Source organism: Amblyomma americanum, chromosome 11 (assembly GCF_052857255.1).
Source record: "Amblyomma americanum isolate KBUSLIRL-KWMA chromosome 11, ASM5285725v1, whole genome shotgun sequence".
Classification (NCBI taxonomy): Eukaryota; Metazoa; Arthropoda; class Arachnida; order Ixodida; family Ixodidae; genus Amblyomma; species Amblyomma americanum.
In genome coordinates, this window is record NC_135507.1 from 95,671,907 (window position 1) to 95,687,071 (window position 15,165).

Genomic DNA, 15,165 nt, shown 5'->3' on the forward strand with positions numbered 1-15,165 from the left:
AGAAACCATAAACACTTCATTCCAGAAAGCTGCTTTGTTACTGAGAGATAGTGACATGCTGACAAAGCCCAAGCGTCTACCCTTCTTGACAAAGCTTGCTGCCCTGTTATCGTATTTCATAGGCTTCTAGTAGCTACCGGTCTTAAATTTTTCTTCATAGCCCTAGTATGACGGCCTTCTGAGTATTGAGGCTGCGGTTACACAGATACAGGGAAAGTGAACCTTCAGTAGTCTGTAACGGCATGCTGCGTCTGATCGATATGTGCCTGCCCACTAGAAAGGAAAATTTTTAGCCGAGCACCATGGGTACAAAATGGGGAACTTAGGGGAAGGCCCCTTTTTTTCAGCTGGCTTAGAAATTCGTTAACGAAACTTCCGGCAGCTATCACGGCGCCGAGAAAGTCTGTCACACCGTCACGAAGGCTGGTGTCAAGGCCCCCAAGATTTCGGTTTCCGTTTGCGGGGATGCTCCGTCCCCTTTGGTTAGCTTCGCCGCGATACCTCCCTAGTTAGTTACCTTAACTAGCAAGGGAAGTAGCCGGGCGTCACAACGCCACGAGCGCCACGAAGGGCGGATTGCTGCGCGGGGGGGAGACGACACTCTTCGGCTAGGGAAGTTCGGCGCGCGCTGACGTTCCGGCGCGGCACTCTACTCTCCGCCAGCGGGGCGAGGAGTATCTCCTGCCCTAGCGTGGGCGAACATTAACTCCAAACCCTGCTGGTGAGTCGGACGACCTCGATTCCTTAGCATATTTTGTTGCTAGCTGGCGTTATACTTGCTATAGCAATAAATGCCTTATTTGTGTCGGCCAGAATGTCGTTCCTTTCTTTCCTTCAGAGCAAGGCCCGTCGTGGTCGGCGTGCGCTCGGTAGCGTACGCGATCACGGGGTGGGGTCCAGGGGGCTTTGAACTGTGTCAGCCGCGGTTAAGCGGACAGAATGTGTTTGCCCCACTAATTTAACCCCACACGTTACGGGACCAGAATCCAATCGTCCGAACACTCCATCCAGTGATACTCGTTGCGGTCAAACCGAGGGCACACATAGGTGTCGCTTCCCACCCACAGTGCTCACACGGTGCAGGTATTGCATTCCATTCAGGTGGAAGTCAGCATCTGGAAACGCTATTCTAAACAACAGGCGACGCAGCAGCGTTGCACTGCCGCTGGACTGGCTGGATGGTAGCTTCAATTGCAGGAAGGGGTCGAGGTTATGCAAAATTCCCAAGCCTCCAGAGATAGTGCATGCAGCCAAAGTCCTGTTGCGAGGAAGTACTTCTAGCTGATTTGCAGCGTCGACTCTTTCCAGTGGAACTGAAACGCGCTCGCGTGGGCCACACGAACAGCTTTACTAGCTAGCTCCTCGCAAACAATGCAACCGTGTCCTAGCAGCCACTGTCAAATTACTCCGACACCATCTTCTGCTGCTTCATGCTGTATTTCTTTGATTTCTGCCACTACCAGCTCATGATTCCCACCCACAGTGCTCACACGGTGCAGGTATTGCATTCCATTCAGGTGGAAGTCAGCATCTGGAAACGCTATTCTAAACAACAGGCGACGCAGCAGCGTTGCACTGCCGCTGGACTGGCTGGATGGTAGCTTCAATTGCAGGAAGGGGTCGAGGTTATGCAAAATTCCCAAGCCTCCAGAGATAGTGCATGCAGCCAAAGTCCTGTTGCGAGGAAGTACTTCTAGCTGATTTGCAGCGTCGACTCTTTCCAGTGGAACTGAAACGCGCTCGCGTGGGCCACACGAACAGCTTTACTAGCTAGCTCCTCGCAAACAATGCAACCGTGTCCTAGCAGCCACTGTCAAATTACTCCGACACCATCTTCTGCTGCTTCATGCTGTATTTCTTTGATTTCTGCCACTACCAGCTCATGATTCCCACCCACAGTGCTCACACGGTGCAGGTATTGCATTCCATTCAGGTGGAAGTCAGCATCTGGAAACGCTATTCTAAACAACAGGCGACGCAGCAGCGTTGCACTGCCGCTGGACTGGCTGGATGGTAGCTTCAATTGCAGGAAGGGGTCGAGGTTATGCAAAATTCCCAAGCCTCCGGAGATAGTGCATGCAGCCAAAGTCCTGTTGCGAGGAAGTACTTCTAGCTGATTTGCAGCGTCGACTCTTTCCAGTGGAACTGAAACGCGCTCGCGTGGGCCACACGAACAGCTTTACTAGCTAGCTCCTCGCAAACAATGCAACCGTGTCCTAGCAGCCACTGTCAAATTACTCCGACACCATCTTCTGCTGCTTCATGCTGTATTTCTTTGATTTCTGCCACTACCAGCTCATGATCGCCATGCCATAAGGCTGATTTCAAATAAAACTCGGCACCTTTCGAATCGCAGAACACAGCCCAGCTTTGAGGCGTTTGCTGAGCTATGCATTTAACAGCTGTACACGGCCAGTTCGGACCCAGGTGGGCTAGTCGTGTGTGAAGTTTTTTCCCTACACTGACCAGTCTTGACGGAGTAAAATTGGCACATGCTGAACTAACGCGTGAGACCGAGCCTCCCGTGTATAGGTTGGTGCAGTTAGAATATTCTGCGGGTGTAAGGCCAGTGTCAACTGCTGGTGGGCAAGAGGCGGTAGCTCAGTTTTCTTCTCAATTCCCTGTGTAGTCAGTAGCACACGTGGTTCGCGCACATATCGTAGCGAAGACAGGTCGTGGAACCGGGCAGAACTGTGATGGGACAGAACACTAGACTGCTTTTAATTTTTTAAATGCGGTGCAGTCTTCGTGCCGACAAAGAAACCAGGTATGTGGAGGAATCCTAGTAAAATTTCGGATGTGAATTCGTAGTGTGTCGACGACTAAATAAGTCGTAAGCAGGTCGTCTTTAGCAAATTGAATGGTTAAAACTCTTGATGTGTTTCGAGTGGGGCCACGCGTATTTATTACTTATTTTAATGAGCTTTTGCGCATGTGCTCACCAATACAAGCACTGGAAAGCAGGCACTCCTCTCTACCACGAGAGCATTTGCGAAGTTGTCGCAATGTTGTTTAGCTCGGTAACATGTCGTAGGCATCCACTAGAGGCACGTTTTTTTTTTTCATTTGATAGCCACCGGTAGGCTACTCCAGGTCTGACAAACGATCCGATAAAATAAAATCGCTTAGAGTCCGCACACATATATAGTCCTCATGACGCAAAATTTCAGCTTTTAAACATGCATAGTCTGCGCACAATAGCCCGGAAATTACTGTACATATTGATGATATTTCAGAAATCTAAAAACTCGATAAGTCTACTACTGCATTCCTTGCTATGAGCAAGCTGGGGTGGATAGCAACGTGTTTTTCGTAAAATATTTTGTAATTGTTTCTGTTTCTTTGTTTCTTGACCTTTCTGCATGAAAATAACAAGATTTATTGTGACCGCTCCACAACACAGTTCTCAGATAGGATTTCCTTGTTTCATGAGAGTAAAGTTGTGTGAGATGCGTGTGTCCGATGCGAAGGCGGCTTCAATAAAGCGTTTCTAGTGTCCAGACGGCCGCGTTTCGATGGAGCCGAAACGCAAAAGGCGCCCGTGTGCTGTGCGATGTGAGTGCACGTTAAAGATCCCCGGGTGGCCGAAATTATTCCGGAGCCCTCCACTACGGCACCTCTGTCTTCCTTTCTTATCTCACTCCCTCCTTTATACCTTCCCTCTCGGCGCAATTTGGGCGTCCACCGAGATATGTGAGGCAGTTACTGCCCCATTTCTTTTCCTCGAAAACCAATGTTTATTTTTTAGACGACTTCCATTCACCAAAGACCGGTTTTAGCAGGTGCAATTTGGTATTAATGACATTATCCTAAGTGGATTAACATTTTTTATTGATTTACTCTTCATCAGCTTTGAGAAATCTTTGTGTGGAATATTTACGTTCTCTAGTTGGCTTTGATGAGCAGGCGCGGCGGCTCTTTAATTAGCGGCTATGCAGACGATAAATAAATTGAGTAACTTAACTTGCATTATTTGGCAAACGTTAGGTGTGGTAAGTCATTGTAATCCATGGCATGTAATAATAAAGAGGAAAATAGGGCTTGTGCAAGGCATGTAATTCGAAGGCAAGATAACAGCTTGTCTTTAACGGTAACGGAGTGGATTCTAAGAGAAGGCAAGCGTAGCAGGGGGAGGCAGAAGGTTAGGTGGGCGGATGAGATTGAGAAGTTTCTGGGCATAGGGTGGGCGCAGCTGGCAAAAGACAGGGTTATCTGGAGAGACATGGGAGAGACCTTTGCCCTGCAGTGGGTGTAGTCCGGCTGATGATGATGATGAATGGGGTATGTGGGTATGAGAGTCCCAAAGCTGCGCATGGGCTGTGGGAGATGCCATATGCGTAGAGCTTCGGATTAATTCCGACCATCTGGATTAGCTAGAACGGTGCGCTCTGCAAGGTGCGAAAAACAAGTACGGGACAGAGAAAAAAATGCCGCAATGCTTACTGGAACATAACTTTTCCCATAACAGACGCTGCTGGCATCCACTTCACTTCGATGTTCTTGAGGTCTTTGGTGCTGTCCTTGTGCGCAACGCCGCTCTAGAAGGGAAAAGCAGGTTACCTTTCATAAATTTTCGTGCGAATAAGAAATTTCGGTAGCGAAATCAAGTAAATATTCGGAACTTCAAGAGCATTGAAAAACACATAGTACACATTGAAATAAAATTATCGTTCTGCTAAATTATCACTTCAACGTGCCAAGGGAAGTGCACGCTAGTCAATGCACAGGAAAACTGCCCTTTAATGAAAAATATGCTTTAAAGCAATTTTAAATAGGACTCAATAACCCCAAAGCATATAATTAATAAGTCAATCAGTTGTATAAGATCGTAGACACTACAACGTTAATATCTCTGATATAATTACATTTTCTTCCGGATATGCCACAAAGCAGGGGCATCAACTAACTATGACACCATTCTGCGTAAAAAATAATTGTTTTAAATATTCTTTTTCCCAGGATAGCAACTGGCTGGAATAGCCTAAATAATAGGACAGTGACTCAACTTTTCCTTTCTTTTTTTTACAGCCAATCTCTGCTGATAGCGCAAAAGCGCATATAAGACTTTTTTTTTTTGCAGTGCAATTTTTGCCTATTTTTCAGTGCACTGCGTTTAAAAATGACGTTTGTTTGTAGTGAGCAGGCAGTGAACTTTGTTCTTCACTTTGTTCTGTTGCCGGCGATTGTTTTTGCGCTTTGTTATATTCCCAACCTCATAAAATTCCTTGTTGATTGCAGTATCTTCAAATAAATAAATAAATAAATAAATAAATAAATAAATAAATAAATAAATAAATAAATAAATAAATAAATATACACTCAACCACTTAAGCAATCAATTATCCAAATCAATGCCACTAAAGCGTCTAAAGGCTTAAAGACGATGTCACTGAGATGCTTCATATTTGCGACTGGCTAGGTGTGAAAATTGTACTTTTTACAGTTTCGAAATAATTGTGTCAGTGGGTATACGGCGGTACAGGGTGTTATCGACAGGGTATCAGGGAGCTACGTGAACCGTAGTGCCGCCTTCAAAGTTAACAGAGCACGGCAGGTGGCTAAAATACCTCAAGTGTATATTTGCGCACCAAGCATATCGGCTAAGGGGTCGGCTCCGCAAGTCGTTCGGTGGTTTAAATTCAGTACAAGCTAGATTTCTCTCAAAACCTTAATTGGTTTTCGTTTGACAGTATAGGCTCATAGCTAAGCCAAATGTGAAGGTATAAACGAGCGCATCTTTGTGAAACCACATTGAAATACACATTTTCATACATTCACGAGAGAGAAAGCACTAAATTTGGCAACTTCGTTAGATAAATACGCAAGTTACTAGCACATGCAGCACGGTTAGTAGAGTATCAAAAGGATGATAGTTTCCAACTCTGTGCGCAGGGCATGGCTTGTCACATGAGTGCCGCTGGCACGGACGGTAGTAGCCCGTCATCGTAATATAGGGAGCCGAATGCAGAACACGGAAACAGACATAACAGCCGTGTTTGGCCCAAGTATTGAAGCACAAAAAATCGCGGAACGTCCTGAATATACCCACATTAGAGAATTTGAAACGAATTTCAAAAATGGCTTCAGGAAAAGAAATACTGCTTTCGTTTCGAACATATAGGCTACTCCCGCACTCTCATATATATATATATATATATATATATATATATATATATATATATATATATATATATATATATATATATATATATATATATATATATATATATATATATATATATATATATATATATATATGGTCTGGAAACGAGCTTTCCGCCGCGTTGGTCACCTATCGCGCAATAGAATTGCCGACCATGAAGCTGACACTGTTTCTCCGGACCTAACTTCTCTCTCGCCAGAAAATCACTTTGCAGGCTCATTTCAGTACATTCTCGGACGAACTGGTCATCACGAATGCAGTTGCATGACGAGTGTTGCGGCACAAGTTCCCACTCGACGTGTCATTAAAACAATGAATGCCCACAGTGGCAGCAACCGGCAATTCCGCTCCGTTGTTGAGGAAGACGCGACCCATCTCTAATCAAAACGGTCTATAGACTGTCCGCATAGAATTCTTAGACTCTATTGCTTTCCTATAGATATTTCCTTTCGTCTATTCATAGTCTACAGACTGTCTATAGACTAAAGTGTAAAGCGCATGGCTGCAAATCTATAGATTGTCTATATACTGTCCATAGGATTTGTCTATAGAAAGTTTATAGAGTTCATAGACAAAAGTTTATAGGCAGCCTATGGACTGTTTAAAAAATTTTTGTAAGGGATAGGCGCACTACTAACTGTTCCTTATTTGGAAAGAAACACAGTTTAATGCGCAGAATAAACAATATCGACAGGGTGGTGACTGCTTATGAGAGTGTGCGACTTCATTTGTCCGGGAACAATGAAAGCGTCGCACGCATTTAGGCACCCGAGTTGAGGCAGGCATGCTTTATCGAGGCCGCTGCGTCCGTGGTAAATGTGCCTCCTCCTATTGGCTGCCTGATTATTTGGCTGCACGCAAAAAAGTTTGTAACCCCCTTTTAAAGTAACAAATCCCACATTTTCAGATAACTTGTCACGAACGAAACTACCAAAGTCAGAAAGCTGTGGTCTTTGGAGAGGAAACTTTAGGGTGCACCTGTCCAAGCTGAACTTTTATCCTGTAAAGGCTGCGCCAGAGCCGAACTCGAATATGCCTCCATTCTATTGGATCCCCATATTAGGAAAGATATATTGCAGCTCCAGCGAGTTCAGAGAAAAGCTGTACGCTACATTTTCAGTAAATATAAAAGACATGATTCTCATTTCTTATTGACCCAGCAACATTAAATTATCTCTTGAATCTCGTTGAAAATTCAGTCAGCTCGCATTTTTGCACAACTGCGTTTCAGGTAATTTGAAATTAAACTTGTCGGATTGCGTAAAGCCACATTGTAGCAGAAAGACTAGGCACGCACACCCACTCTCTGGCTTCAATTTTCGCAATAACAAATTCCTTTAAAGACAGTTCTTTTTTTTCGGAACAATACAATAAATGAGTGGAATCTCTTGCCTTTGCGCACTTTCGCGGCAAGCAACATTATTAAGGAATTAAAGCGTCAATTCCTGTGCTGCTAATTGTATTTCGTTCGTTATGAATATTTTTGTCTGTGTTTTTCGTATGTCATATCATATGCTTAATAAGTGTGTATTTCCATTTTGTCACAAATGCCCCTCCTACCCGGACCATGTATAAGCATGGTCTGCAGTATCTGAAAATACATAAATAAATAAGGTAGGAACTACGAAATTTGAAGGTCGTTGGTTCGGATCCCATCAGCGGCATGTGGCTGTTTTATTCTGCTTTTATTAATCACCCACTGATGAATAACCACAACTTTAAAAAAATCCCCTATTCTCCTCGGCTTTGGTCGCTGTTGGCTTCCGTAACGTGTGCCATCACGAACACCTCAGTTCCCTCCACTTGTGTGCTTAATACCCAATTTTGTTCTACGTTAACTAGTTCCTTGCGCATTACTGCGAACATGATGACCTCTGTTGTCAGAAGAACATTCATACCCGCTTCAGTTGTATTCGGGGGATAAATACAGGTTTTACAAGGGATACAGTGATCTCGTTAATAACAAAGGTCAGCGCCTTCAGACAACGCTGAACTGCTTAGGTAATGCAGTGCACGTTAAGCACAAGTAAAGCACGTAGATACCATCGCATTCACATTAGGCGGATGTGAAAGTCTTCGTTTTTATATTTTCTCTGCAGTCCTTTAAAGCTCGTCACGGCACTTGATCCGAGTCTAGTGGCCAGTATATCGTTTCGTCATCGACGACGTAGTAAGCTCAAAACACCCTTGTTCGCCTTCTCGTTCACGAATAGGTTTATTAATGTTTTCCTGGGTTCGCCTAATCCTACTGAGAAACAAAAAAGTTGTACGATGAAATAACTACATACAGGTTGTCAAACAAATATCGTGTAATTATCATTCAAATATCATACAAAAGCCTTTTTTTTAATCATACAGCAGTCATACAGATGTAACTCAATATCATACAAATTGCATGACATTTTTACGACGAAGCTTTTATTAGGTTATTGCATCATGCAACTTTTTTGAGCAGGCAAGAAGGGCCTTGTGAGCAGAGCAGTGAATCCCCAAGAAACTGGCCACCTGTGTTCAGCAGCTCCTGTAGTGGGTGCGTTATAGGCAACCCGTTCCGCATTATCCGCGGAAAACGTAGCGGCATCCATTACTTACATCCGGCTTGTTGTCACACGACAACATCTTTATATCAGGCATGACTGCGGCGTCCGCCGAGAACTTTCCTTCAACCATCTTCCCTGCTTCGTCCACAGCGTGGATCCGAAATCCTTTGTATGTTCCTCGAAGTGTCACTGCACCAGAAAGGATGACAAATGCTTCAGCTGTCACCGCGGCCGCCCGGAGCCTACAAAGACTGCTGTGCTAACACTCTACTTACTTTCTCTACACGAGAAAATTCCAAAACGCCAAATCACAAAAATTATTCGTGATAAGATTCGCGTCAGGACCGTACATTACGTTTCCTGTCGCTGAAAATTATCAGTCGCGGCAGTGTTCAGGTCACTCCCAACCAGCACAAGTAATTGGCCGAATATTGGTACTATATTGGCAAAGGATGGTCCTATAAAGAACCAGTGTGAAACCATCGTTTCCCAATATTGGGACAATTACCTTTGCTGCCTGATCAGCGTACCCTGTCTGACTGCCTTCTATTGCGAATCTCCGGCGTTAAGTGCCAGCAATCCTACAACGCATCTTGTAATGACAAGAACATTCTCTCCGCCTACCCAAGGACGTCGCACACCAGCTCCTCATTCACATGTCGGCTGAAAGATTGCATAATGGGATTGTTTTCTAGGGTTCTTCGTATGAAACGTCATAACTAATATGAGCGCCTGTAGCCTGCAGCGCGTGCTCGCTGAACAGCCAGAGAAAGCCACCTGGAAAAGGCGCGCAGCCGCTTTTCTCCAGCGCTTTGAATCAGAAACCCGCGATGCGGCGCTCGCAGTCTAGCCTTACCTGCTGATGCTTAGTATTAGGTTATTATGGCAGCTATACAGTGTATCGCTCGACAAAACGAAAGAGCGCAAAGTGGTCGTAATTGCAATGAAGATATATGAGGACCTCTACGTGTCATGTCGCTGTCTTTAGTTAGAGGCATTAACACGTGCGACGTATTCGTCCCAAGGCGGAGAGCGAATGCGCGTGATTGAAACGTCGCGCCTTTCGAGCGACTGTTCTGGGACGTAAGGCTCAGCGGCAGGGAGAGCAGTTTGTTCGCCAGCCTGGCAAGAAAGCCGAATGGTCATTTCTGGATATTTGAGCTCATTATAGACAGCTTGTTAAGCGTCTTTCACGCGTAACCAAACCGCAGAGTCAGCTGACAAAGCAACGCGTGGCATTCAATTTGGAAGCGCCCCAAGCTGAAGTATTCAATTTTTCCCAGGACAGTGTTCAGTTGCTACTTCTTCCCGGGCTATTCCATTAAAACGTCAAGTTTAAAATTTAAACCGGTGCAAGCAGCAAAGATTGAGTCACCGTTCGTGCCTGGAGAAACATTCAGCACAAGTGCAGTGAATTCGGCTTGTTGGTTAGGTCCATACTTAAAAACGTTCTGGCTCTGGAAATCCGCCAGTTGATAGACAGCGCTTGTGATGTCAAATTCCCTGTGTTCCGTCCTTCGTGCAGTTCTAAGCATAAATGACTCAGCGAGAGTCGCCATTTCCGCTAACAGTTCGTCATCGAGGGCGAAAGCAGAGTATTGAACGAAATAAAAGGAGTGGCCTGCTATAAACGTGTAGCCATCAAAACTTTCCCCCTACACATGTGGTAGGTTAATGAAACTGGTAAGCAACCACCATGCTTTGGACTGGCTTCACAACATAAAAAGTCATCGGATGGACACCCCCTCCCCCCTCGTTCACATGAGTTTAGGATTACAAAGTTAGCGTAGTTAACAAGATCCAGCCGTTCGGACAAAAGTGTTGATATCGAATGCCATCCAGAGTACTCGCAGCGATGCTTTCAGGGGCACATAATTACATGCATTTTAGGACAACAAGAATGCTGGAAGCTTAAGCCAAACTGTCTCACTAATTTCCTGGTCCCTAAAATCCTAGAACCCTAATACCTGGGCCATTTAAAAGGAGATTTTCGTTCTTCTGGTTAAAGAACGATGACTTCGAGAAGATTGTCGCACTTAACAACGCCGCTTAGTTGTGGTACGTGGAAGAGCGAGAAATTCTGCAGGCCTCACGGCACAAAGCAAACCCCTGGGAACATGGAGCAATTTTGTTCAACCCAAAAATTAGAGTAAATGCTGTAGAGCTCTCATTTGTATGAGCATGGCTGTACTTGGGTGCTCACCAAACACAATATAAGTTGCTCCCTTACTTTTAATTACTTCTAATCTACCCCACATTGAGGCCTAAATTTTACACACCTGATAAATATATCAAGAATGTATGCAATACCCTTGTTCAGGTGCTCCAGCTGGCGAAGTACGTTACCCATGTTATTGTGCATGGCAATACCCTGACGCCGCATATCTTTTGAAATGGACGGTAGACGCCCTTACCTATAGCCAGCTGGACTAATGTAAACTCTAGGGCCAGCGCCTTTCTCGCATTTTTTAAACATTGTATGATTTCACTTGAAAAAAATCATTATACATAAGATCTCCCGTGGGCACGTTTGCATTTTTTTTTGCTATTAACAATTTTGCTATCTCCAAAAGCATTCCCGTTGGTTTTTTATGGCAGTCTTAACTCTTCGATGCGGGCATTGGAAATGGTTTAAAAAAATGATTGCTGAATATTGGAAGAATGGACAATTACCTTCAATATTTATATACCGGTATCTTAGTTTTCAAATGTTGAAAATTTTTGCTCAATAAAGTTGAACATGGAAGCAAGTCGATAATAGTGCCGACTGAGTACATTAATACATTACCCGAGACGTCAGAGAAAAGCTCTGCCCATCGGTACTGCGCCTACTTCTGAAATTTTTCATGGAATACAGCTACCTGCGACAAGGGTCTCCGGAGCCCATCATTTCGGCTGTGCGGACGCCCATTCTGCATGACAGTCGCAGAAAACATCGGGCGACAACTGCATACGCAGACGAGCGGACAAAGGGAGCGCCTGTGTAACTAGCGTATTGCAGACATGCTCACCATATTACGGCGAAAGCCTTTAATTGCTCATACTCGCGGCCACCACTTTGGCCGTCCGTCCGTCCGTTACGCTCTTCAGCAACTCGATAAAAAAGAATTTGTGCACGATTGGATTCAAGCCACCATCATTTGGTTCCTCAGCCGAGCGTGCTAACGACTGCGCTGCTTCCTGCCAACGCATATGCAGTTCTCCTTGTCTAGGAGGCTGGAGAGTGTTTGCAGAAAGGCGTCGAATCAGACGGACGCCTCCCAAATACTCTCCAGTGTCTCCAGCATTCAAGATTCAGAAACAATTGTGTACTTAACATCTTAACCACACATCAGTGACACAAGCAGCAACACCGCGTTAAAGAATTTCGCCTCATTGCACTTTATGTCAACCAAGTGCCCCCCTGAATTTTTAGCCAGGTGAGTAAACGTGAAGCCTCAGTATGGAATAGAGAAGAAATAAAGAAACAATTGCTTTTTGGTGTGCACCCGAGAGCAGCCATACTCAAAGGAAAGCTACACAGCATTCACACAAACTGTCGAGTGCAATAAAAATTGGCCCTGGTCCAAGAATCGCAGACCCGCTGCGGTGCCTCAGTGGATTTGGCGTTCTGCTACTGATCGAAAATTGCGGTATAAAATCCAGGCTGCGGCGGGAACATTTCGAAGTGAATTGCAAAAACACTCGTGAGGTCGTGAGGTGTGCCATGTCAGCTCACAGTAAAGAACCCAGAGCTGTCCACATTACCATAGAGTCCTTCTCTACGCCGTCGTTCATAGCCGCCGATGAGCCTGTGCAGGACGATGAACCATACAATTTTCAATTTTTTCGGCATCACCGCATGTCCAATGCAGCCGCTAAACCACCAGGATGACTTGCTGATAGCACAACGCCAGAAAGATGAACAACTCGATGTGCAGCGGTGCTAGTTCAAAGTTTTTATAGTTTATGCCAAGGAGTAACTACTTCCTTATTTCAAATCTATTCCAACTTGCGATATTCCTTAATCACAGCTCTGTTTGCTCGCCTCCGCAAGAAAAAAAAAACTGACCGCATTGAACTGAAACACGGTAACTGTTTCACAACTCTAGGGGCACCTAAACCACGCCTTGAGGGAAGGGATATAGGAGGGCCTGAAAGATGCAAGAGATATAAAGGTGCCTGGAGTGGACGGCTCCGTAATATTTCAGGTATCCTGGCGTTCTTCACGTATACTGACATCGCACAGTACACTGGTGCTTTCGCGTTCTCCGGCGAAACTCAGCCGCCGCGTCTAAGGCAGCTGCTTGGAGAGGTCGAAAGCGAGTGAAAGAAAATGGCAAGGGATAAAGCAAACTTGTTCACGGCCGGACTGGGCTTGGATCATACTAGCTTGGTAAGTGGCGGCGCACCACTGATAGATAGGACAACTAGAGAGGCTAGGTGTAATAAACTGCTTGCGTGACAGAACCTCCGGGCGGCACTCCACCATAAGCGATGGAGGTGTCGGGCCTTACAAAACAAACATTACGACGGCATGAAATCACGAACAAAAACCGTTTAAGGACTCCTATGCTGCGTTTATGAGTTGACGCGATAGTGCGCCGTTTAGTGCGTCATCTGATGCTGATGCCACGCTTGGTAATTTTTTTACACGATTCCTTTATTAGGACGACGATATACAGCGATACTTAGCATCAGCAAAGATTGGTTTTCCATTATGAGCAGTTTGGAACTGTTGAACGCATTTTCTTTTTTATTGTTTCAATTAATTGGCCCACTACGCACTATAAAATTTATTAATCAGCATCACCAAGCATTGGCTTTTTATTCTGAGAATTTTGATCCTTTGAACCCCCCTTTTTCAAATTTTTCATTTCTTTAATTAATTCATTAGAATGATTTCATTAACTCCTCGTCGCCTATCACACATCAATCGGTGATCAAACACAAGAACCGCAAATTACCATGAGAAGATTTCCTTTTTTTACGCAGCTCCTGATTATTTCCGACACGCGGGGCCGACCACTACTAGGCCGACTGATTTTCAACCGAACGAGCTGTATACACTTGCGTAATAGCGCCGATCCTGTGAAGGCCCAGCTGATCGCGAAACTGACGTGACATGCAAGCGAGTACTGATACACGATCGAAATGTAAGCCTTTTTAAAAAATATACAGTCAACCCGATTCCCTTCATGGTCTTGCAGCATGGCTCGCTACGCATTGTCAGCATTCGAACTCTCTCCAAATTGGGAGTGACATCCGTCCCCACCTACGAGCATCCGACGAGACCGCGGAACTCATGCCAGCACTCAAGGAATACTCGGCCATTCTACAAAACTGCAGAGGCAGAAGAGTCCGATATCCCCCGCCGCACAAACCTCTCAACAGAGAGGAAGCTGTCACTTGGAGACAATTACAGACAGGTCCTTACCCAAACCTACACATACTAAACAAAATGCTCCCTACGATATACGCGGAGAAATGTCTCTGGTGCGACGAAAAACCCACACTATATCACATCACACGGGCCTGTCAAAACATAGACGTGGTCCCCAAAATACAAAACCCGAGTGCGGAGCAATGAAGGGACTGCTGTCCAGCGACCGCTGTGAAGACCAGCGAGGTCTGGTACAGCGAGCTCAACGGGCGGCAGTGGCCAGCGGAGTCAATACTGAGGGCAACCGACCATTGATTAAAATTTGTGCCAGCTCGAAAAAGAAGACTCCCGGGGATACGACTAAGCAGAGAACATCTCTGAAGATGCCCCAGAAGCGCAGAGTACAATAAAGTTTTCTGCTCCTCCTCCGCAGCACAGGACCCAAAGAGCGGGGCTACAAAGCCTCAGTGTACGACTTAGAAGCAAGCCCACCGGACTCTATCTATTCTGACAAAGGCTGCGGCCGACATCGAGGCATTACGACGTAAACACGAACGTCCACCTTTACGTGTCACTGAAGCTGAAAAGACACTACAGTCCAGAGCCGAACGCCATGACCGCGATGATTCAGCACTGCATGGCAAAGCAGTTGTCACAGGCAGGCGATTAGCAAATAAGCGACTATTGGCGTATTCCAATCTTTCCTCCAAAAAACCGAAGAGCATGTTTCAATGGGCGATGCAGACTCACATTCTGAGTTTCATTGTACCACGATACAGAGAGCTACTCCGGACCGCCGAATGGAACACGCAATGATATACTCGATTTGTGCACAGCTGTTCGCTCTGCTGTTGTTCAAATTATAGTGACCAGTGACACCGGTCCTGGGATATTCCTTTTTCTCTTCCCAGCACCTTAGCTGGCTGAACCTTCCACAATAGTTTAGGGCCCGTTCCACGGAGCAAGACTATATAGGAGGTGAAACTCCTGTCAGCGCGAGCGAGCGCAGGCGACCAGATAGTCACAACTGTATGCGCCGACGGTGTCGCATGCAGTGGCGGCGCCATGCGGCGCCTCGTAGAAGCCGCAGCGAAAAAAAA

General features: G+C 45.5%; 1 protein-coding gene across 1 annotated transcript in view; it reads right to left on the minus strand.

Annotated features, from left to right (window-relative positions):
• LOC144110443 (uncharacterized) overlaps nucleotides 1-15,165 on the minus strand; it is a 56,618-nt gene that overhangs the window by 8,216 nt on the left and 33,237 nt on the right. The window contains exons 3-4 of the mRNA XM_077643338.1: nucleotides 8,756-8,892; nucleotides 4,444-4,538 (exon numbers count right to left, since the gene is read on the minus strand). Of these exons, the coding sequence (XP_077499464.1) occupies nucleotides 4,444-4,538; nucleotides 8,756-8,892 (232 nt within the window). The remainder of the gene's footprint in view (nucleotides 1-4,443; nucleotides 4,539-8,755; nucleotides 8,893-15,165) is intronic.